The sequence below is a fragment of the Cervus elaphus genome, chromosome 1, assembly GCF_910594005.1.
Source record: "Cervus elaphus chromosome 1, mCerEla1.1, whole genome shotgun sequence".
Classification (NCBI taxonomy): Eukaryota; Metazoa; Chordata; class Mammalia; order Artiodactyla; family Cervidae; genus Cervus; species Cervus elaphus.
The window spans coordinates 91,338,487-91,362,336 of NC_057815.1; the positions used below are offsets into that span (position 1 = coordinate 91,338,487).

Below are 23,850 nucleotides of genomic sequence, written 5' to 3' on the forward strand. Positions count from 1 at the left end.
AGCTTTTGAGATTAGCTTTCTAATCTCAGATCTCAGGATCACATACTCTGATATCCAAATCCCAATGGGAAAACTTACCTGAGCAATTAGAGTTCTACTGAGGAGTTGAGTAAACACAAAGGAAATTATGTAATGTGTTTTTCTATTTCTTAAGAACATCTCAGGCAAAAGTATATTATGACTTTCAAAATGGTAGACCATTATACATAAAATTGACGGGAATGTTAAGACCTTGACGGGAATGTTAAGGACTCTAAGACCAGGAAGCAGCATCTCAGTAGTCATGAGAAAACCGCTCTAAGGAGGCAGGAGGGGGAGTCAGGCTATATACAAGTTTGCAACAAAGGGGACTGGGAATCTGAACATCAGAGATTATTGTGAGGTAAAGAAAATCAGATATCAAGTTAAGGAGTTTATTGTTCTTCTGCATATGGAAAAATGCAGGCCTATGGGCTCACTGAAATCATTCCTTTCATATGCACTTCAGCTCAGTTCAGTTCAGTCCCTCAGTTCTGTCCGGACCCCACGGACTGCAACACGCCATGCTTCCCTGTCCATCACCAACTCCTGGAGCTTGCTATCTGGGGCCAAATTCTGTCTCCTGATTGCTTGCATCCTTAATTCCTCGTTCACCTTAAAGAGTGGCCGATCTGGCAGATGGTTGCGGCTTGCATTCCCTGAGCTCCTTAGCAAACACCTGTGGCGGCGGCAGCGCCTGCTGGCTCTCAGTCTTGGGAGCCCTCATTCACATTTGGAGGCCGGAAAACATGGATGGCTGTGACATCTCTTGTTTATTGGTATGACAGCAGACATTTCATTTCACTGCATGTAGGTGGAAAGTCAGTGATGAATGACATTGACTCCAATATGTGGTAAATGTGCATCATGTTCAAGTGGAATTTTGGCCATCCAAGGCCAGAATTGACCTGAGCATCTTAACTCAATAAAAACATTTACTCTTTGTATGCATGCCAGCTGGTGTTCTGGGTACAAAACAGAGAAAGGGAGGATAAATTGAATCCATATGAAGAATTTGGCAAACAGAGAATAGTGAATGAAAGACAATAGGGAAAAAAAATAATAAATTGAGTGGAGATTGAAAAGTTCATGGCATGATATCAAAGGATTGAAATGAGACGTAGAGTAATGCTGCCTCTGTGTGTGTGTGTGTGTGTGTTGTGTGTGCTTCCTTGGTGGTTCAGTGATGAAGAATCCACTTGCCAATACAGGAGCTGCAGGAGACAGGGGTTCAATCCTTGTGTTGGGAAGATCCTCTGGAGGAGGAAATGGCAACCCACTCCAGGAATCTTGCTTGGAGAATCCCATGGACAGAGGAGCCTGATGGGCTGCAGTCCATGGGGTCACGAAGAATCAGACACAACTGAGTGACTGAGTGCACACACACAGTAAAATGAAGCACAATAAAATCATAAGAGAATGAGAAATTCATACGAATTTCTACAATTTGAAAATAAGAGAGTGGCCATATTATTTATGCTAAGCCACTTAAAAGAAATACAGAAGAACCTTTCTGTGTTTGCTTCTCAGGCGAGTTCGAGGAGCAGTTGGTGTACGTCCACTACTCCCAGATGGGTAGAAGGGAGAGCCTCTTATGGTAGAAGGTACACTAGTTACAAATCCAGCCCTGGTTCCACCCATGGCAGTGGGAACTACACTACACAAAGAGCTCTGTCTGCACAGGTCAGTGGTGACATGGGCCCTGGCAAATGTGGGCTTTCCATGGGGAAGGAGGAGATGGCAGCCTAAGGGTGGTGAGAACCAAACGCTGTGTCTTAAACAGCAGAAATGGTGTTAGGAATGCAAGTGTGTGCTTAATTAATTGTTTTTCCTGCATTGGCAGGGAGATTCTTTACCTTCTTAGTCACTAGTGTGTATATATATATACACACACACACACATATATATATACACATATATATACCCGTATATATATATGGGCTTAGCAGGAAACATTGCTTTAATCCCTGGGTCAGAAAGATCCCCTGAAGAAGGAAATGGCAGCCCACTCCAGTATCCTTGCCTGGGAAATCCCATGGACAGAGACGCATGTCTATAGTCCATGGGGTCACAAGGTCACAAAAGGGTCACACATGACTTAGTGATTAAATAACAACAAACACAGATAAAAAAATGATATGAATCACTTTGTTGTAGACATGAAACTAATACAGCATTGTAAATCAACTATATTTTAATTTAAAAAATTTCCAAGAACCTGAAATTGTATTTTATTTTTCCAGCTGGATTAATTGCTAATTGGATACCAGGAGAACAGAATGTTACAATTTTGTTCAGAATATCATTCCAATTCATAGTGATATAGAGAGACTGCATAAGTTATTGCCCGTGGCATCTTAATATAACTACTACTTCATTCCCCACCGCCTGCATCACCCCACCCATCCCCATCACAAGGGACCTACGTTTTCTTAATAACTCTTCCTTGACAATTTAAATTATATCAACAGGGCATTCAGCTTCTTTCTTTCTTTCTTTTTTTAAATTTTGACTAGTGTAATGCTGTGAACCCACAGGGGAGATGAAGTTGTCCACTGAAAAAAATGCACAAACTAAACGTTGAGAGTCGTATTTTATTTGGCAGACATTCTGAGGACTTCAGGCCTGGAACACAGCATCTCGGATAGTGCTAAGAAACTGTTCTGAAGAGGCAAGTTCTGAAGAGGCAAGGGGGAGCCAGGATAGATAGAAGTTTTTGAGGTAAACATCAGATAATCAGAATACCAAAAGATTATTGTTAATAAAAGAAAACCAGATAAACAAAAGAATTTAGCACTTTTTTCTGTGTATGGGAAGATACAACAGTTTGGGCTCACTGGAATTATTCCTTTGATATGCACCTTAGCTATCCTGAGACTCCCCTGGGCTGCAAGGAGATCCAACCAGTCCATCCTAAAGGAAATCAGTCCTGGGTGTTCATTGGAAGGACTGATGCTGAAGCTGAAACTCCAATACTTTGGGCACCTGATGTGAAGAACTGACTCATTGGAAAAGACCCTGGTGCTGGGAAAGATTGAAGGTGGGAGGAGAAAGGGACGACAGAGGATGAGATGATTGGATGGCATCACTGACTCAATGGACATGAGTTTGAGTAGGTTCTGGGAGTTTGTGATGGACAGGGAGGCTGGTGTGCTGCAGTCATGGGGTTGAAAGGAGTCGGATATGACTGAGTGACTGAACTGAACTGAACTTAGCTATCTGGGGCCAGCCTATCTTGAGAAAGCCTATTCTGTGCTTTCTCATCCTGAGTCCCCTCAGGGCTCACTGACTAGGCAGCTTCATGATTGCAACCTCCTTGCTTTACTGATGTGGCAGGCAATAGTTTTCGTTAACAAAGTCCTCTCCAGTGACTTCTGGAAAATCAGGGGAGGTTTGATGATAATAACTGAAGCAGAATGAAGAGAAACTGAGCATATTTTTACATCAAATAATTCCTGTCTCAGAATCTCATTTTTGCCTAAGTCAAAAGAAAACAAATGCAGATGGATTTTACCTAAAGAGAACACACTAGGATGAAATTAAGGAAATGATTTTTTTTTTTATTTAATGAATTTACAAAGGTTCAATTTTCTATTAGTTTTTCAGGCTAATTCATTCATCTATTCAATAAGTGTTTGTGAATTGCATCCTGAGGCTAAGCATTTTAAATGAGTAGACAACAGTGAATTAGACAGGAAAGACCAAAATTTTATGGAATATTTAGTCTAGGGAGAGAGATTTCTCATTCCATCTTTCTTATAAATTATTTGCTTCTAAGTTTTATGATGGAGCTTTGTTAGGGTGATGCAAATACATGAAAAGGATATAAACAAACCAATTTGACCCACTAACACTCCATCTGGCTCAGCATGTTTATTAAGTCTGTTGATAAATAAATAGGAGCCTGTAGGAAGGTAAGTTGAATTAACATGGGTGGGGGTTGCTCTGTGCATGGCATCTTACTGAGGCTTCTTCAAGAAAACAAAAAAACTGTGTGGGGAAAAAAAAAAAAAAAACACCTCTCTACAAAACAGCAAACTGATCCTATTACTATACTACTCTTCCTTAGTTTGGAGAGTTTAGTGAAATGGCTGTTCCCTAAACTGATTTAGGTGAAAATACAAGTAGTGGAAAATATTCAGAAGCTGTGTTAGTAAGCCTACAAGAATCGATGTCAAGTTTCCTGAGCTTCATCTCTCAGAATCTTTACATACGTTAGGATGAAAGTACTGTATCACCCAGAACATAATTTAGTACTGATTGCTTTTTTTAGGGCACCTTTTACATCTTGATTCCTTAAGCTGTAGATCAGTGGGTTTAACATGGGGATGGCAACTGTGTAAAAGACAGAGGCCATTTTGTCTGTGTCCATGGAGTAACTGGAGCTGGGTCTGAAATACATGAACAGGAGCGTGCCATGAAATACAGCCACAGCGGTTAAGTGGGAGGCACAGGTAGAGAAGGCTTTGCGTCTCCCCTCAGCTGAGTTCATTCTAAGGATGGTTGTTAGGATGTAACTGTAGGAAAGGAGGACGGTGATAATGCTGGTCCCCACAACACAGCCAATAAAAGTGAACATCACAATCTCATTGATGGATGTATCCGAGGAGGAGAGGGCTAGTAAGGGTGGGTTGTCACAGAAAAAGTGATTGATGATATTGGAATTACAGAATGACAACCGAAATGTACAACAGGTGTGGATTGCTGAATCTACCAAGCCTACGATATAAGCAATAGCCACAAGCTGGGTACAGATTCCCCTGGACATGGCAATTGTATAAAGAAGTGGATTGCGAATGGCTACATAACGGTCATAAGCCATGACAGCCAACATGAGACATTCCACATCTGCAAAGGCTCCAAAAAAATACAACTGGGTGGCACATACATTGTATGGAATCCTTTTTTGCTCAGATAAGAAATCAGCCAGCATCTTGGGAGAGATAGTAGAAGAATAGCAGATGTCACAGAAGGACAGATTGCTCAGGAAATAATACATGGGTGTGTGCAGTCTGGGGTCCACCTTGATCAGCAGGATCATCCCGACATTGGCAACCACAGTCACACCGTAAACCAGCAGGAAGAGCAGGAAGAGCCCCTGCTGCACATCTTGTCTACCAGAAAGTCCTAAGAATATGAAGTCAGTAAACACAGTGCAGTTCTCAGCAGTCATCTCTCACACATGAAATCTCCTGGTTATGAAAAAGGAAATATAAGTGGAGGGTTAATATCATCTTACTGTCTTAATTGCTAAATTGCTATTTGTTTCTATATTTCAGTAATTAGAAGAGAGAAATAATGCTAAGATGCCTTGAAGTTAAACTGATCCTTTGGGAAATATTTCCAATTGAATATAACTGATAAAATGATAATAATAATGATACATTTGGAAACCATTGTAGTATTTGTAGCACAAATTCATCTATGCTAAATCAGGCTATTTCCATATCAATTTGTGTAGCATTTATGATGATTTTTGCTACTTTAATCAAATATTAAGAAATTTATGTCCTCAGATTGAAGGTAAGATTCTCACAATTAGACAACCCATGTCTTCTGACAAGATCTCTGTTTTGTTTCAATGATGTACGAATGTTGTCATATCCTGTAATAGAGAAATATAGTTAACGAATGATGTAGATAATGAATATATTGCTTTGTAATTTCTTCATCTTCCATGAGTGTGAAGCAGGAAGAGATATGGCAAGTTTCTGAGCACAACAAGAACTCATTTCACCATTAAACTCTCAGGTTGGTTCAACTTTAGTGTATGAGAGAGAGTCTGTGAAGACCCACTGGAGCAGAAAGGTGATAGCTTTTGGATAAGAGGGTGGGAGGGTGCTTATGCACGAACTGTTAGAGTGGAGAGGCAGTCATATTCCAGGGCAACATCCCCCCTTCTGAGAGCTGCTGTTACACAGGGGAGATGATGGAGAACATCTGGGACCCAGTCGTAGAGAAGCTGGTAGCACAGATGACAGAGAGGCGAGAAAGGTGGTGAGGTTTACCGTGTGGATCCTTCTGCCCTTGTCTACTCTTCACAGCATGATATGTTCAATGCAAGATCAGTTACGTAAGACACATGATACAAATACTCATATGTTCATAGTCCCAGAGACAATCATGCGTGAACTGTGTCCCCATCCCAGACTCTAAAAATTTTGATAGCTTCATTCTTTAATGTGATCCATATTTCTCTTGAATATCTCTGAGACCAGTCATCCTTGATTTAGGAGTCGCTTGTCTTGAAACCGATTGTGTGATATACAAGGTCATACCTGTCCCCTTACATTCTGTGAGAATTTAAGAAAAGCAGAATTGAGCGTAGGGCTTCCCAGGTGGCTCAGTGACAAAGAATCTGCCTGCCACTGCAGGAGATGCAGAAGACGTGAGTTTGATCCCCGGGTCAAGTAGATCCCCTGGAGGAGAAAATGGCAACCCGCTCCAGTATTCTTTCCTGGGAAATCCCATGGACAGAGGAGCCTGGCAGTCTATAGCCCATGGGGTCGCTAAAGAGTTGAACTATGTATATTTATCTGTGTATATATGAAGAACTGACACTTTCAAATTGTGGTGCTGGAGAAGACTCTTAAGAGTCCCTTGGGCTGCAATGAAATCAACCCAGTTAATCCTAAAGGAACTCAACCCTGGATATTCACTGGAAGTGCTGAAGTTGAAGCTCCAACACTTTGGCCACCTGATGTAAAGGGCCAGCTCATTGGAAAGAATACAACTCATTGGAAAAGACCCTGATGCTGGGAATTATTTAGGAAAAAAGAGAAAGGTACCACAGAGGATGAAATGGTTAGATAGCATCATCAACACAATTTGGTGCAAATGAATTTGAGCAAACTCAAGGAGAGAATGAAGGGCTGGGAAGCCTGGTGTGCTACAGTCTGTGGGGTTGCAGAGTCAGACATGACTGAGCAACTGAGCAACAATAACAAATATATTGGTTTAAAATTAACAGATTGAAAAAATTAAGTAAGATGAAATTTTGTGTTTATTTCATATATTCCTTTGTTTATATAACATGCTTTCTTTCAAAAAAGGATTAAAAACCTAAGGAAATTTCAAATATGTATCAGAGAAACAAGAAAGATATCAGTACCTGTCCCAGAACTCCTGACTTGCTTGTTGCATGCAGTTCCATCTGCAGGAAGATTCAGCCTATCTCCTGCCTGACCTAGATTATATAACCATCTCTGTGTCTGGTCCCTCGGTGGTGAATCCTTGGTCTCTCAGGAATAATTAACAGACATCATGACGTAGTATATCATCTGGTGCTTCATTCTAGTAAGTTGATTGAGAATGGAATACAGACTGTAGGTAAATGATACTAATCAACAAGCCTTCGTAATTTCCAGTTCATGAATCCCTATACCTGTACTTTCTTTTTATTAGATAAATGACAAAACAAATGAAAAAACATTCACCCTTACATAATAACACAGACACACAGACAGCCCATTAAATGCATTAACGGAGTAAAGATTTTGAAAAAACAGCAAAAATCTGAACATATCTACAGTACCTATAGATAACTAAACTTTATTTTCTATGTACTTGACTTTTAATATTTAAACAAAATTGATGTTGCAATTAATTATATAATAAATTATGCATATATATATAAAACCACTTAGTGTATACTCAATTATTAACCAAAAATCTGTGATGTGAGAAAATTAAATACATACACTTTAGCATCTTTTTGCATTTTCATATTGTGTCAGTTCAGTTCAGTTGCTCAGTCGTATCCGACTCTTTGTGTCCCCATGAACTGCAGCATGCCAGGCCTCCCTGTCCATTACCAACTCCCAGAGTCCACCCAAACCCATGTACATTGAGTCGGTGATGCCATCCAACCATCTCATCCTCTGTTGTCCCCTTCTCCTCCTGCCCTCAATCTTTCCCAGCATCAGGGTCTTTTCAAAAGAGCCAGTTCTTCACATCAGGTGGCCAAAGTATTGGAGTTTCAGCTTCAACATCAGTCCTTCCAATGAACACCCAGGACTGATCTCCTTTAGGATGGACTGGTTGGGTCTCCTTGCAGCCCATGAGACTCTCAAGAGTCTTCTCCAACACCACAGTTCAAAAGGATCAGTTCTTCGGCTCATACTGTGCTGATCACAACAAACTATGGAAAATTCTTAAAGAGGTGGGAATACCAGATCTCATTACCTGCCTCTTGAGAAACCTGCATGCAGGTCAAGAAGCAACAGGTAGAACCAGACATGGAAAAACAGACGAGTTCAAAATTGGGAAAGGGGTAACATCTAGGCTATATACTGTCACTCTGTTTATTTAACTAACAGAGATAGTACATCATGTGAAATGTTTGGCTCTATGAAGCACAAGCTGGAATCTAGATTGCCAGGAGAAATATCAATAACCTCAGAATGCAGATGACACCACCCTTATGTCAGAAAGTGAAGAGGAACTAAAGAGTCTCTTGATGAAGATGAAAGTGAAGTGTGAAAAAGCTGGCTTACAACTCAACATTCAAAGAAACTAAGATTATGGCATACAGTCCCATTATTTTATGGCAAATAGATGGAGAAACAATGGAAACAGAGATTTTATTTTCTAGGGCTTCAAAATCACTGCAGATTATGACTGCAGCTATGAAATTAAAAAACACTCTCCTTGGGAGAAAAGTTATGACAAACCTACATAGCATGTTAAAAAGCAGAGACATCAGTTTGCTGGTAAAGATCCATATAGTAACAGCTGTGGTTTTTCCAGTAGTTTTATGTGGATGTGGGAGTTGGACCATAAAGAAAGCTGAGCATCAAGGAACTGAAGCTTTCAGACTGTGCTGGAGAAAACTCTTGAGAGTTCCTTGGACAGCAAGGAGATCAACCAGTCAATCTTAATGGAAATCAATTGTGAATATTCATGGGAAAGACTGATGCTGAAGCTGAAACTCCAATACTTTGGCCACCTGATGTGAAGAGTCAACTCATTTGAAAAGATTCTGATGCTTGGGAAGATTGAAGGCAGATGGAGAAGGGGACGACAGAGGATGAGATGGTTGGATGTGATCACCGACTCAGTGGACATGAGTTTGAGCAATCTCCAGGAGATAGTGAGGAATGGGGAAGACTGTCATGCTGCAGTCCATGGGGTCACAAAGAGTTGGACATGACTTAGCAACTGAACAACAACAACATAATTTATCAAAGCCAGATAATTTATTTCTTAAATAAATTATATGTGGGAACTTCCCTGGTGGTCCAGTGGTTAAGACTCTGCACTTCTAACACAGAGGTTGAGGGTTCCAGTTGGTGCCCTGGATGTGGGTTAAGATCCCATATGCCACATGGCAGTATGTAGGATGCCTGCCGTGTGGCATGCCAAAAAGTAAATAAATAAAAGTAAAATCCTAAAAATAAATAAATAAATTCTATAAATGATGTTTAGGAGCAAAGAGTGTTAAAATGACCTAAACCTTGCAATTTTTGCTTTTTCACCATGCTCATTTTATATTATCTAATTTTCACTGCATGTTTTTATAGATTTGACATATTATCACATATGTCCTGGTCTAATAACCTCATAATATGGAACAGAAATTGAAGCCCAGAGGGAATAATATTCTGAAATTCTGTAGTCATTGTTTATTTGCTTCCATAGAAATAGCTCAAAAATAGATTCCTGAATACAGCACAATGAAACAAATTTGTCTTAAAATATAACTCTAAGTAGTCTCTCAGATGTTATGGCTTGTTTATGTTAAAGTGACACTTGAAAACTCAGAAAACAATGACATACAGCTCCTAGATTTCTGAGAGGACTGATGGATCATACAAGTCCCATTTCTAAACCAAGGAGGGATCCAACAGTGACCGATAGCAGAGCAGACAACTAGGAAGCTTTGTCACCCTGGGAGGGCATCTGTTTTAGTTACATCACATGGACACGAACATGATCAATGTTGGGGTGAAGAGAAAGTGATGGGGGGGACTACTTTGTCGTAGTTTTGGAAAGGAACAGGAAGTAAAGAAAGTGGTGTCTCTTGACATTGTACAACTTGACAGTTTCGAGGAGGTGATCTCTGCATTATCCATCTATTGTAATGTTTTATCACACGTGTGGGTCATCGCTGTATACTTTTGAGCACAGGTTGCTATTTGTTCCTTAGACACATGTAGTTGATAAATATTCTCCCCAAATGTACTATAATCATATATATTAGCTCTACACCTTCAGTCTTTTTTTTTTTTTTTGACACCTCCAGTCTTAATGCAGTTAGTTTAATAGCCACAGATGTGTAAATGCAAAATATGAGGAAACAAGAAAAGATGTGCAAGACATGTACCAGTTTATGCATTCCAGTCATTCAGTAAGTTTCATATTCTTAATCTTAACTTGTAATAAATACAAAACAAATGATTTTCAGTTATTTTTCTTTATGTCTTCATATTGTTAACTGTTATAGTATTCCCCCATGGTGTCTATAAGGCTAGAATATTCTTCAGACAAAATTCAACTAAATTAATAATTTTCAGAAAAGAGATTTCTGTTACAATTATTAATGCCTTTTCTTAATGTATTTTTTTTTTTATGTGATGACCTCAATATGAAAATACCAAATGTACTTTTGTGGCAGATATTGGCAAGAAAAATCTCAAAAACCCTATGTAATTGCTAAAAGTATTTCAGCATGTTTGTACAGGAAAATGATATATTTGTTGTCATTAAGAATTTATTTCCATTCTTTATTTCTCTGTTGTGTATTTGGAGGGAGTGAAGTTAACCATCATCACCATAATCTGATTTCTTTCCAGACATATTTTTCTCAGATGCTTCTCTTTCTCTAAGAATACCACATTTCCTCAGGGTACACTCTGTTTAGACAGAACCCCATCTTATCTTCATAAAGCTGACTGCCCATCCAGGCCATGATGACTAAATCTTCCTAAATCTCTAACATGGATAGCAGTATGCTACTGACAGTTGAATAACCTAAATTGCTTCCCCAAAGATTTGGGCGTTAATAGAGAATACCTTTTTGAATCATGAGGGCACAGAGGGAGAGACTGAAGGTAGAATGCAAAATGCAAGACTTTGGAGACAAACATTTGAGATAAAAAATCTGCATCCAAACTGTTGGGGTCCCTTAATGGACTGGAACCTGGTGGTAAGGAGTCAACAATAAGAAAGTAAAAGAGAGAAAGAGGCTGATAGTCCCTGGTTTACGCAGAGGACCAATAAAGCCTTTGACACAGGACTTGCATCACTCACGAAGGCACCAGGCGCTCTCTCGAGGGGGTCTTAGAAGCCCGGGCAGGAAAATGAGCACGACGGGTCTCCACGCTCCAGAGAATCAGCCAGAAAAAGAGAGAGAGAGAAAGAGAGAAAGAGAGAAAAGACACGGGGACTTAAGCTCTGATGGGGCAAAGGTGCTTTAATGATTTTCCTATGAGTATATATAGGCTGTGGTGCAAGAAACTTCTTTTGGGAGTGATAGAGATCAGAAAACCAAACGTACAGCAACCATTACCAAGGGAACAAGGGGTAATGTTAGTCACAAGGTCAGGACACAATCCATATCTCAAGAAAGGGGAGCAAGACTAAGCAGTTTTGTCCTAAAGAGAATGTTTACTGAAGGAGACCCAAGCCTGCCTCACACAATGACCTCAGTCCCTGGGAGCAGCGTGCTGTTCCACTTGAAGAGGGACGAAGGACTCATGAGAGACAGCATGTAGGAATCCTCCCGTCAAACACTCCCTGACACTAAACAAACTTCCTTGCTGCCAATAATGCCCCTAAACATAATACTGAATAGGTAACTTTCTACTTAAAAGGTAAAAATAAAATTTAGATTTAGTAAATATTCATATGGTTTTTGGTAAGTATGTCAATTCACACCTCCACTATGACTTTTCAGTGTGAATCATCTGGGTTTTCCACATCTTGTGCTAGCTGCTCTGTCATGTCCAACTCTTTTCGATTCTAAGGATTGTAGCCCACCAGGATCCTCCGTCCATGGAATTTTCCAGGTAAGGATACTGGAGTGGGGTGCCATTCCCTTCTCCAGGGCATCTTCCTTACCCAGGGAATGAACCTGGGTCTGTTGCAGACAGATTCTTCACCATCTGAGTCACCAGGGAAGCCTTTCCACATCTTAAACAACACTTATTGTTGTCTGCCTTTTCAATCCTGTCCATTGTGTAGAATATCTGATTCTCTGATGACTCAAAAAGCTGGAAATCAACTTATATGAATATCCCTTTTAACAAAATGTCTCTTAAAGTAAAAATTCAGCATAAGTCAGTTAACTGGGCTTGATTGATGGGATTGGGCCTCCTGTAACCCACTGGACTGGAGATGCAATTTTTTACTTCCACTGGCAAATATATATATATATAATATATATTTATAAATAAATATATATATTTCCCCATCCCTCTGTTATACTTTTTTAATCATTGCAAATAGAAATCATTGATAGAGGCATATCAACATAGATACAGCTTGTGGTAGCTGGAATGTTCAATAATGGTTATTGCATTCATAATTCTCTTTTGACCAGTAAAAAATGAGGCCCATGGAGGAAGTGATTTGTAGAAGGTCACAGTTACTGTAAGTTGAGTGTTCATAGAGACACAATGTTGTTGAAACTGCTTCTCCAGTTCCTAGTTTATTTCTAGAGAGGTTTTCAAGCTAAGTTAAATTTGCCGCTTCTGAAGAAAGAGCCACATACTTATCAAATCAATGAGAGCTATTACCGTTTTGATTCAACAAACTCTGCTAACTACCTTTTCGCCAGTATGAGCTCATGGTTTCTATCATTCTGTATATGACCTAACTACCATCACTGGTTATGCTTATTTGTGGGGATACAGATTGTAGAGTAGAAACAAGGAACTGTAAGAAAAGAATTGACCTAAGTTACAATCTTAGCTGAGTGCTGAAGAATTGATGCTTTTGAACTGTGGGGTTGGAGAAGACTCTTGAGAGTTCCTTGGACAGCAAGGAGATCCAACCAGCCCATCCTGAAAGAAATCTGTCCTGAATATTCATTGGAAGGACTGATGCTGAAGCTGAAACTCCAATACTTTGGCCACCTGATGCGAAGAGCTGACTCTTTTGAAGAGACCCTGATGCTGGGAAAGATTGATGGCAGGAAGAGAAGGGGACAACAGAGGATGAGATGGTTGGATGGCATCACTGACTCAATGGACATGAGTTTGGGTAAACTCCAAGAGCTGGTGATGGACAGGGAGGCCTGGCATACTGCAGTCCATGGGGTCGCAAAGAGTCAGACACGACTGAGCGACTGAACTGAACTGAACTGAACTGAAGTTACAATCTCATTACACATGGTTACTGAAGGAGGCCATGCAATGAGAGTCAGAGATGGTAAATGAAGCCTAAAATTGTTGGGATGATACGTGGATGAGACACTGACAAATGACTCAGAGAGGAAATAAGACTGGAAAACATAAATAAAGTATTAAACTCAAAGTTGAGGTTGAGTAGTAAGGGAGAGGGTGAACTAGCGAGAGAGAGGAATGCCTTCAGTAGTGAAAATGTATGCTGCATTATAAATTGCATCAAAATTTCATTTACTGCAGTGGAAACTATCTGTAACAATAGTTTTTTCAGAGGAAGGGATAAGTTAGAAGGTTAGAATCAACATAAACACATTACTATGTATAAAATAGGTAATCAACAAGGTCATACTCAATAGTATAGGGAACTCAGTACTCTGTAATAACTTATATGGGATAGTAATCTGAAAAAGAATAGATACATGGATTTGTATTACAAATCACTTTGCTGTACAACTGAAACTAAGACAAATTATTGATCAACTCTAACCCAATATAAAATATAAATTAAAAAGTAGAATTTTTCCAATACAGATCAATGTGAAGGTAGGGTATGGGAAATGCTGGCTTTCGGTGGGGAAGAATGGAATGGTAGCCTGAAGGTGATGAGAGTCAAATGTTTTGTCCTAAATATGGAACAGGAAATGTCCTGAGTGCATGAGTTCATCACAAAAGATAGATATTGTTTCCTTTGCAGCTAAATGTGCCATTTCAACCATGGCCCTGGGGACAGGACCACAGAATTACATAAGAAAAGTACTCTGGGATTAATTAGACAAATCACTTCTTGGCAAGGTGCAACCAGGGAATTGCATCATTAGGGTGGTTTCAGGCATTTGGACTGATTTGGGAATGGTGTGTCCAACACAGACCACTGTGAAGTAACCTCTGCCCAGCTCAGACAATGAATGAATGCAGGGTCTGGAAAAACCAGTCCTAAGGGCAAAGAACTGCAAACATGATATGATGATGGGATGTGTAGTGAAATCTGAAACACTGGATGACCTGCCTCTGACGTGAATAAAGGTGGATCCTGAAGATGCCACTCGTGACCTGGTGCTGTGAATGATACCATCTCTTTTCAGGGCTCATCCCTGAGGGACTTAATAAGCTTTACATGATTTTGCAACCTTGTGTAAAGCAGATAGCGAGTGGCAGCCTGCTACACAGCACGGGAATCTCAACGTGGTACCTGCGGTGACCTAGAGGGATGCGTTGCGGGAGCGGAGGGTGAGCGGGAGGGGGCATATGCACACGCATGGGTGATTTGTTTCACTGCACAGGAGAACTAGCGCAACATTGTAAAGCAATTGAACCCCACTTAAAAAAAATCCAGATTGAATACTCACCTCTCTCACATCTTGATCATTATGTTAAAATAAAAATAAACAGAAGCAAATGCAAAAATTCCTGTTTTCCTTATCATCTGTAAAGGCATTAATTCAGTGTCACTAGATGAAAAGTTAAAGGAAAAAGTAAAGTCTATTTTCCTTAAACGTATAGTGGGTAGATGGTAAAGAATCCACTTGCAGTGAAGGAGACTATGGTTCAATCCCTGGTCAGAAATATCCCTTGAAGAAGGAAATCCAGTGTTTTTGCCTGGAGAATTACATAGACAGAAGAACCTGGTGGGCAACAGTCCACGGGCTCACCAAGAGTGAGACACTACTGAGTGACTAAGCATTTCAGCACCTTATATGTAATTGATGGCCAGAGAATCCAATTTTGCATAACACAAATAAGTTTATTTTTAATATGTATGAATATCTTTACTAGGTCTCTAAGAAAGTACATTGAATGTGGAAAGGGTTTGGACAATAATTAAGAGGTACTGATTTATAAAATATCCTGAGAAAAAAATCAATTATTTGAGGTTATAAAAAAAAATAGGTGGGTCATGGACACAGCGAGGGAATTTAAAAAAAAAAAAAAAAAACTGCTTCTGCTTCACTGGCTGTGCTAAAGTCTTTGACTGTGTGGATCATGAAAAACTGTGGAAAAAACTGAAAGTGATAGTATTTTGCCGAAAGTTTTCACTTCCATCTCAGGTTCAAAGGATTTGTTAACAAAGTAAGCCACTCAATATATACAAATAAATAATGCAGATATTTATTAGAGAATTATCTAGCTTACTCTCAAGACACTAACATTAAAAGAAAAGAGAAATAGAAAGAGCAGAGAATACATCACCAAACTGGGTTTTGACCAACATCCAGACTTAAACAGAGCCAGGAAGTCCCATGTCACAGCACGTCTGGAGTCCCAAATGGGAAAAGGTCCCAGGCAGCACATCCGCCCTGCTCTGTGGGTGAGACATCAAAGACTGACCTTCTGGTTCCGATTTATAATCCCCGGAGACTCAAACGGATATATTCATCAAATTGGGACCAAATTGCAAGCCTGGTTTCAAGATAATGCTGTTGGTTTTGCCATGGAAAACTTGGAATGTGGTGAAGCCTGGGGCTTGGTTGGTCAGATCCCCTCCAGGGGCTCAACTGTCTCAGGATCCCTCCCACATCTTATCTCTGTGCTGCAAGTCCTGCACTCAGCAGTCACTCCCCGTCACTCCCCGTCAGGGCCGTGTCCAGGTGGGTCAGAGCAAAGTCAGAGGTCTGCTCTGCTTTGTCTCTGAAGCCTAGACAAGACTATTTTATTTATTTTCTTTAACAGATGGGCGGACCAGATTACTTCACCTGTCTCCTGAGAAAACTGCATGGGAGTCAAGAAGCAACAGTTAGAATCAGACATAGAACCAAAGACTGGTTCAAAATTGGGAAAGGGGTATGACAAGACTGTATATTGTTATCTTGCTTATTTAACTTATATGCAGAATACATCATAAGAAATGCTGGGCTGGATGAATCACAAGCTGGAATCAAAATTTCCAGGAGAAATATCAACAACCTTAGAAGTGCAGATGATACCACTCTGATGGCAGAAAGTTAAGAGTAACTAAAGAGCTTCTTGATGAAGGTGAAAGAGGAGAGTGAAAGCTGGCTTCTAGCTCAACAATCAAAACACTAAGATAATGGCATCTGGTCCCAACATATCATGGCAAATTTGGTGTTCACTCACTAAGTCATGTCTAACTCTTTGCAGCCCCATAGACCGCAGCACACCAGGCTTCCCTGTCCTTCGTCATCTCCCAGAGTTTTATCAAACTCATGTCTATTAAGTCAATCAGGAAGCAACAGTTACAACTGGACATGGAACAACAGACTAGTTCCAGATAGGAAAAGGAGTATGTCAAGGCTGTATATTGTCACCTTGCTTATTTAACTTACATGCAGAGTACATCATGAGAAGCTTGCTGGGCTGGAGGAAGCACAAGCTGGAATCAAAACTGCTGGGAGAAATATCAATAACCTCAGATATGCAGATGACACCACCTTTAGGACAGAAAGTGAAGAAGAACTAAAGAGCCTCTTGATGAAAGTGAAAGAGGAGAGTGAAAAAGTTGGCTTAAAGCTCAACATTCAGAAAACTAAGATCATGGCATTCAGTCCCATCACTTCATGGAAAATAGATGGGGAAACAGTGGAAACAGTGGCTGACTTTATTTTTCTGCACTCCAAAATCACTGCGGATGGTAATTGTAGCTATGAAATTAAAAGACGCTTACTCCTTGGAAGGAAAGTTATGACCAACCTAGATAGCATATTAAAAGGCGGAGACATTACTTTACCAGCAAAGGTCCGTCTAGTCAAGGCTATGGTTTTTCATGTACGGATATCATAATTGGACTATAAAGAAAGCTGAGCACCAAAGAATTGATGGTTTTGAACTGTGGTGTTGGAGAAGACTCTTGAGAGTCCCTTGGACTGCAAGGAGATCCAACCAGTCCATCCTAAAGGAGATCAGTCCTGAGTGTTCATTGGAAGGAATGATGTTGAAGTTGAAACTCTAATACTTTGGCCACCTGATGTGAGGAGCTGACTCATTGGAAAGGACCCTGATGCTGGGAAAGATTGAGGGCAGGAGGAGAAGGGGACAACAGAGGATGAGATGGTTGGATGGCATCAGCGACTCAATGGACGTGGGTTGGGGTGGACTCTGGGAGTTGGTGATGGACAGGAACCTGGCGTGCTGTGGTTCATGGGGTCGCAAAGAGTCGGACACGACTGAGTGACTGAACTGAATTTAACTGAATGCCATCAGACCATCTCAATCTCTGCTGTACCCTTTTCCTCCTGCCTTAAGTTGTTCCCAAATTCAAGGTCTTTTCCAACAATTTGACTCTTTGGATCAGTTAACCCACGTATTGGAGCTTCAGCTTCAGTATCAGTCTTTCCAATGAATATTCAGGACTGATTTCTTTTAGGATTCACTGGTTTGATCTCCTTGCTGTCCAAGGGACTCTCAAGAGTCTTCTCCAGCACCACCATCGATTCTTTGGACTCAGTCTTCTTTATGTACAATTCTTACATCTGTACATGATGACTGGAAAAACCATATTTTGACTATACAAACCTTTGTTGGCAAAGTGATGTCTCTGCTTTTTAATACTCTAAGCTTGTTGTAGCTTTTCTTCTTTTAATTTCATGGTTGCAGTCACCATCCTCAGTGGTTTTGGGACCCAATAAAATAAAGTCTATCAGTTTCCATTTTTCCCCCATCTATTTGCCATGAAGTGATGGGACCAGATGCCATGATCTTAGTTTTCTGAATGTTGAGTTTTCAACAGTTTTTTTTTCACTTTCTTCTACACCTTCATCAAGAAGCTCTTTAGTTCCTCTTCACTTTCTGCCATTAGAGTGATATCATCTGCATATTCGAGGTTGTTGATATTTCTGCCAACAATCTTGATTTCAGCTTATGATTCATCCAGCCCGGCATTTCACATGAGGTACTCTGCATGTAAGTTAAATAAGTGGCATGACAATATATAGCCTTGACGTACTCCTTTCCCAATTTTCAACCAATCAGTTGTTCTATGTCTGGTTCTAACTATTGCTGTTTGACCTGCATATAGGTTTCTCAGGAAGCAGGTAAGGTGGTCTGCTATTTCCATTTCTTTAAGAATTTTCCACAGTTTTTTGTGATCCACACAGTCAAAGGCTTTAGTGTAGTCATTTAAGCAGATGTTTTTCTGAAATTATCTTGCTTTTCCTGTGATGCAACAGAAGTTGGCAATTTAATTTCTGGTTCCTCTGCATTTTCTAAATCCAGCTTTTACATCTGGACACTCTATTCATGTACTGTTGAAACCTAGGAGAAGTATTTTTAGCATCACCTTGCTAGTATGTGAAATAAATGCAGTTGTGTGGCAGTTTGACCATTCCTTGCCATTGCCCTTCTTTTGGATTGGAATGTAAACTGACCTTCTTGGCAAATAGAAGCAGATAAAGTGGAAATAATTACAGATTTTATTTTCCTGGGCTCCAAAATCACTGGGGACAGTGACTGCTGCCATGAAATTAAGAGATGCTTGTTCTTTGGAAAGAAAGGGATGACAAACCTGGACAGATTATTAAAAAGCAGAGACATCACTTTGCTGACAAAGACCTGTGTAGTCAAAGCTATGGTTTTTCCAGTTGTCATGTATGGATGTGAGAGTTGGACCATAAAGAAGGCTTAAGTGGTGAAGAACTGATGCTTTTGAACTGTCGTGTTGGAGAAGACTCTTGTGACTCCCTTGGACTGCAAGGAGATCAAACCAGTCAATACTAAAGGAAATCAACTCTGAATATTCATTGGAAGGACTGATGCTGAAGCTGAGGCTCCAAAACTTTGCCCACTTGATACAAAGAACTGACTCATTGGAAAAGACCCCGGTGCTGGGAAAGACTGTAAGCAGGAGGAGAAGGGGACACAGAGGATGAGATGGTTAGACAGAGCCATTCCCAAAATGGACATGAATTTAGGCAAACTCTGAGAGATAGTGGAGGACAGATGAGCTTGGCATGCTATAGTTCTTGGGGTCCCAGAGAGTCAGACACGAAAGCCACTGAGCAACATGGACAACAAGTAAAACATGCTTCTCCCTCTTTAGACTTTGTGTAATAAGTCACTGCTGACAAATAACTTGCTGACATTTTCATTTTAATATGTTGTTTCAAGCTTATGATATATGAGGTACATAACATACAACACATCATGTACACCGAAGGGATATATAATGTTAGGGAAGAGGATCTAAGGGGCCAACCTTGTAGATTCCATTACTGTGTTTTCAGACTTTGAAAAGTGTGTTTACAGGATTCTTTCTTGACAGCAACATAAACAATCCTGATGGCTTGACATAGTGCTATGTTTTTTTTTGTTTTTTAATAAATGGATAAATAAGCAGTTAACTTAAATAAATTACTGGAATAAATACTAGAATTACCTAACATTCAGCTCTTTATGATGACTACTACTAAAATTCTGTTTAGAATAAAGTTCCAGTACATGTCGCAGATACACAGAGAGCCAATATCAATCACCGCAAATTTAATACAATTCTAAACATTACCTTGTGTTTGTTTCTTATTTTCCTGTATACCAATACTTAAGATGATAACTTTCTCTTTCATTTAAAAGATAGCAATTGGGCTGGTTTTTTTTTTTTTTAATATTAACTGAGATAATAGCTAATAATGCAAAGGACACGGGTTTAATCCCTCAGTCAGGAAGATCCTCTGGAGAAGAAAATGGCAACCCACTTCAATATTCTTGCCTGGGAAATCCCATGGACAGAGGAGCCTGGCAGGCTACAATAGGGTCAGACACGACTTTGTGACTAAAAATAGTGACAGCAAAAGGCTAATGCTAGGAGCACCTCAAGAAGTGGAGTTGTCTTTTCCAATGACCTTTAAAGAAGATCCAGGTTCTTCATCCCCCAGCTTCCAATCATGAGTTTCTGTACCTCTGTGAAGAGCACCATGTCTGGTCTCTGCAATATTGGCAAGATAGAACCTCCGCAGGACGATCACCAGCCTCTGCAGTGCAGTAGCAATCTAGTGCATATGATTCTAAATCTACTTAGTGGTATTATTGGGCAGAATTATAAGGAACAGACTATTCAAGAAGATCTGCCAATCCCTGTGATCCCTGTCTCTTACTCATTCAACTGAGGCTGGAGACATGAAACAGAGATATATTTATTTTACAGTGAATATGCGTGTGTGCTAAGCAGCTTCAGTTGTGCCTGACTCAACAACCCCATGGACTAAAGCCCACCAGGCTTGACTGTCCATCGGATTCTCCAGGCAAGAATACTGAAGTGGGTTGCCATACCCTCCTCCAGGGGATCTTCCCAACCCAAGGATCAAGCCCGCGTCTCTATTCCTCCTGCACTGGCAGGCAGGTTCTTTACCACCTGCGAGGCACAGTAAATATACTAGAATAAAGTGAAATAAAGGGAGGGGTTCTTGCTAGTGTATTTGGTAAATTTACAAGGACTCCTCTGCTTGATATTGCAAGGGGCCCTCGCTCATTTAATCAATAAGTGTTTTTGAATGGCATTCTGAAGCCCAGCAACATAAATATCAAAGTAGATAATGGGTGAACGAGAAAGGAAAGGAACTTGCGTTTATCGAGGTTTGAGATACAACACATGATTTTACATTTATTCTTACTTTTTATGAATTTATTTATATATGAAAGTATTTATTCACTACCTTTACAATTTTACATACTATGATGACAGAGTTATAGGGTGATACAAGTACATAAAACATGAACAAAAAAACTATTTGACCTACTAATATTCCCTTATTGCTTAGCAACTTTATTAAACCTGTTGTTTAAAAAATGTACTGGAATCATAGGATGGTAAGTTGAATTGACACAGGTGGAGGGATTGCTCGGTGAATGCTATCTCACAGGAGGCTTACCCAAGGAAAGAGGTATAAAAAGACCCTCTCTGAAAAACAGCAAAGTGACCATATTGCTCCCCTTTCTTAGTCTGAAGACAAATTAAGATAACTGATGACTACTTTCAACACTCAGTTTAGGCACAGAGGTAAGTAATTGGGAATATCCAGAAGACTGTAATGATGAGACCACAAGCATCTATCAGTACCTGAGCTTCCGCTCTCAGAATCTTTACATGTGTAGTTTCGGTTGAAAACACTGTATCACTCAGAACACAATTTAGTACTGATTACTTTTTCTATGGCAACTTTCACATCCTTATTTCTTAAACTGTAAATCAGTGGGTTTAGCATGGGGATGACAACTGTGTAGAAGACAGAGGCTATTTTGTCTGTGTCCATGGAGTAACTCGAGCTGGGTCTGAAATACATGAACAGGAGCGTGCCGTGAAATATAGCCACAGCAGTTAAATGGGAGGCACAGGTAGAGAAAGCTTTGCGTCGCCCCTCGGCTGAGTTCATCCTAAGGATGGTTGCTAAGATGTAGGTGTAGGAGAGGAGGACAGTGATAATGCTGGTCCCCACAACACAGCTACTGGATATGAACAGCATTATCTCATTGATGGATGTATCTGAGGACGAGAGGGCTAGCAAGGCTGGGAAGTCACAGAAAAAGTGATTGATGACATTAGAACTGCAAAATGATAATCGAAATGTACAACAGGTGTGGATTGCTGAATCTACCAAACCTTCCACATAGACAACAGATATTAGCTGGTTACAGAGTTTTCTGGACATGGAAACTGTATACAGAAGTGGATTACAAATGGCTACATAACGGTCATAAGCCATGACAGCCAACATGAGACATTCCACATCTGCAAAAGTCCCCCAGAAATACATCTGCATGGCACACAAGTCAAGTGGAATCCTTTTATGCTCAGAGAGGAGATCAGCCAGCATCTTGGGAGAGACAGCAGAGGAGTAGCAGACATCACAGAAGGACAGATTGCTCAGGAAATGATACATGGGTGTGTGCAGTCTGGGGTCCACCTTGATCAGCAGGATCATCCCGACATTGGCAATCACAGTCACACCATAAACCAGCAGGAAGAGCAGGAAGAGGCCCTGCTGCACGTGCTTGTCATCTGAAAGTCCTCGGAATGTGAAGTCAGGAGCCACACTGCAGTTCTCAGCAGTCATCACTCAGGTATGTTGGGAAATTCCTGGCTGTGAAAGAGGAAATGGAAATGGAGGGTCAATATATCAATTTACTATCTTTATAGATAAACTCCTGGTCCTTTTGTAGATTTCAGTAATCAAGAAAAGAGACAGGCCTTCCTAGGACTGCATGAGGCCAACAGACTCTTGAGAAATATTCTCCAATTTTATATAAATGAAAAAATAATGTTGACAACAATACATTTACAAAGCACTGTACAGTTTTACAGTGCCCTTGCAACCGAAATAAATCAGACTGTTTCCAGTCCAACTTGTGTAGTATTTATGGCCATGTTTGTGGCTTTCCTGATGGCTGAGATGTAAAGAATTTGCCTGCAATGCAGGCGACCTGGGTTTGATCCCTGGGTCGGGAAGATATCCTGGAGAGGGGAATGGCTATCCAGTATTCTTGCCTGGAGAATTTCATGAACAGAGGATCCTGGTGGGCTCTACAGTCCATGGGGTCACAGAGTCAGGCACGACAGGGTGACTAACACTTTGCTGCTTCTGTCTAATACTAACAAAATGATGTGCTCTGAGCGAAGCAAGGGTCTAACAATTAGGTGGTTCACATAACTTGTCTTCTGACAAGATTGCTGGGTGTTTTGGTTTGTTTTGTTTTTCAATGATGTAGAAATGTTGCTCAGAGAAGGCGCTGGCACCCCACTCCAGTCCTCTCGCCTGGAAAATCCCGTGGACAGAGGAGCCTGGTAGTCTGCAGTCCATGGGGTCGCTAGGAGTCCGACGCGACTTCACTTTCACTTTTCACTTTCATGCATTGGAGAAGGAAATGGCGACCCACTCCAGTGTTCTTGCCTGGAGAATCCCAGGGACGGGGGAGCCTGGTGGGCTGCCGTCTCTGGGGTCGCACAGAGTCGGACACGACTGAAGTGACTTAGCAGCAGCAGAAATGTTATATCCTGTGTTACAGAAGAGTAGTAAGTAAGAAGCACAGGTGAAAAAAAAAAAAAAAAAACAAAAAAAAAAACCAAACAAAAAAAAGAAGCACAGGTGATGAATATATTGCTTTATTATTCCCCCTTTGGAGAGGGCAGGACTATAGCCAATTTCTGAATATAAGAAGTCTTCACTTCCCCATTAACCTCTCAAGTCCCTCCAACCTCAGCATAGGAGGGATAGGTGGTTCATGATTCAGGACCTGCTGGGACAAAGAGGTTGGTGATTTTTGGAAAAGAGGGTGCAAGTGTCTCTATGAACTAAATGCTGAAATGCTGACCATTCTTCTGTTTGGAAGTTGCAGTTATACCAGGGAGATAATGAAGAGCATTTGAGGTCCAGTGGCAGAGATGCTGGTAGCAAGGGTCATAGAGGCGAGAAAGAAGGCTTGGTTTGCTGCATGAGTCCTTTCTGCCCTAACCTACCCTCTTCCACACTTTGTATTCTGCCATAACGGTTTTGTAAGACACATAACATAAATACTGTCATGGTCAGACTTCTGTAACCTCAGAGAC

General features: G+C 40.5%; 2 protein-coding genes across 2 annotated transcripts; both read right to left on the reverse strand.

Moving 5' to 3' along the window:
- Positions 1-4,252: 4,252 nt before the first annotated feature.
- Positions 4,253-5,191, reverse strand: LOC122673076 (olfactory receptor 8U9-like). The gene has a single exon (XM_043870691.1). The coding sequence runs from the start codon at positions 5,189-5,191 to the stop codon at positions 4,253-4,255; it is 939 nt and encodes a 312-aa protein (XP_043726626.1).
- A 15,781-nt stretch (positions 5,192-20,972) lies between these two features.
- Positions 20,973-22,360, reverse strand: LOC122673196 (olfactory receptor 5W2-like). Its single transcript, XM_043870756.1, has one exon. The coding sequence runs from the start codon at positions 22,358-22,360 to the stop codon at positions 21,422-21,424; it is 939 nt and encodes a 312-aa protein (XP_043726691.1). The 3' UTR covers positions 20,973-21,421.
- Positions 22,361-23,850: the final 1,490 nt, after the last annotated feature.

Coding starts and splice junctions, on each gene's coding strand:
- LOC122673076 (XM_043870691.1), bottom strand. CDS start 5,191: ATGACTGCTGAGAACTGCACTGTGTTTACTGACTTCATATTCTTAGGA.
- LOC122673196 (XM_043870756.1), bottom strand. CDS start 22,360: ATGACTGCTGAGAACTGCAGTGTGGCTCCTGACTTCACATTCCGAGGA.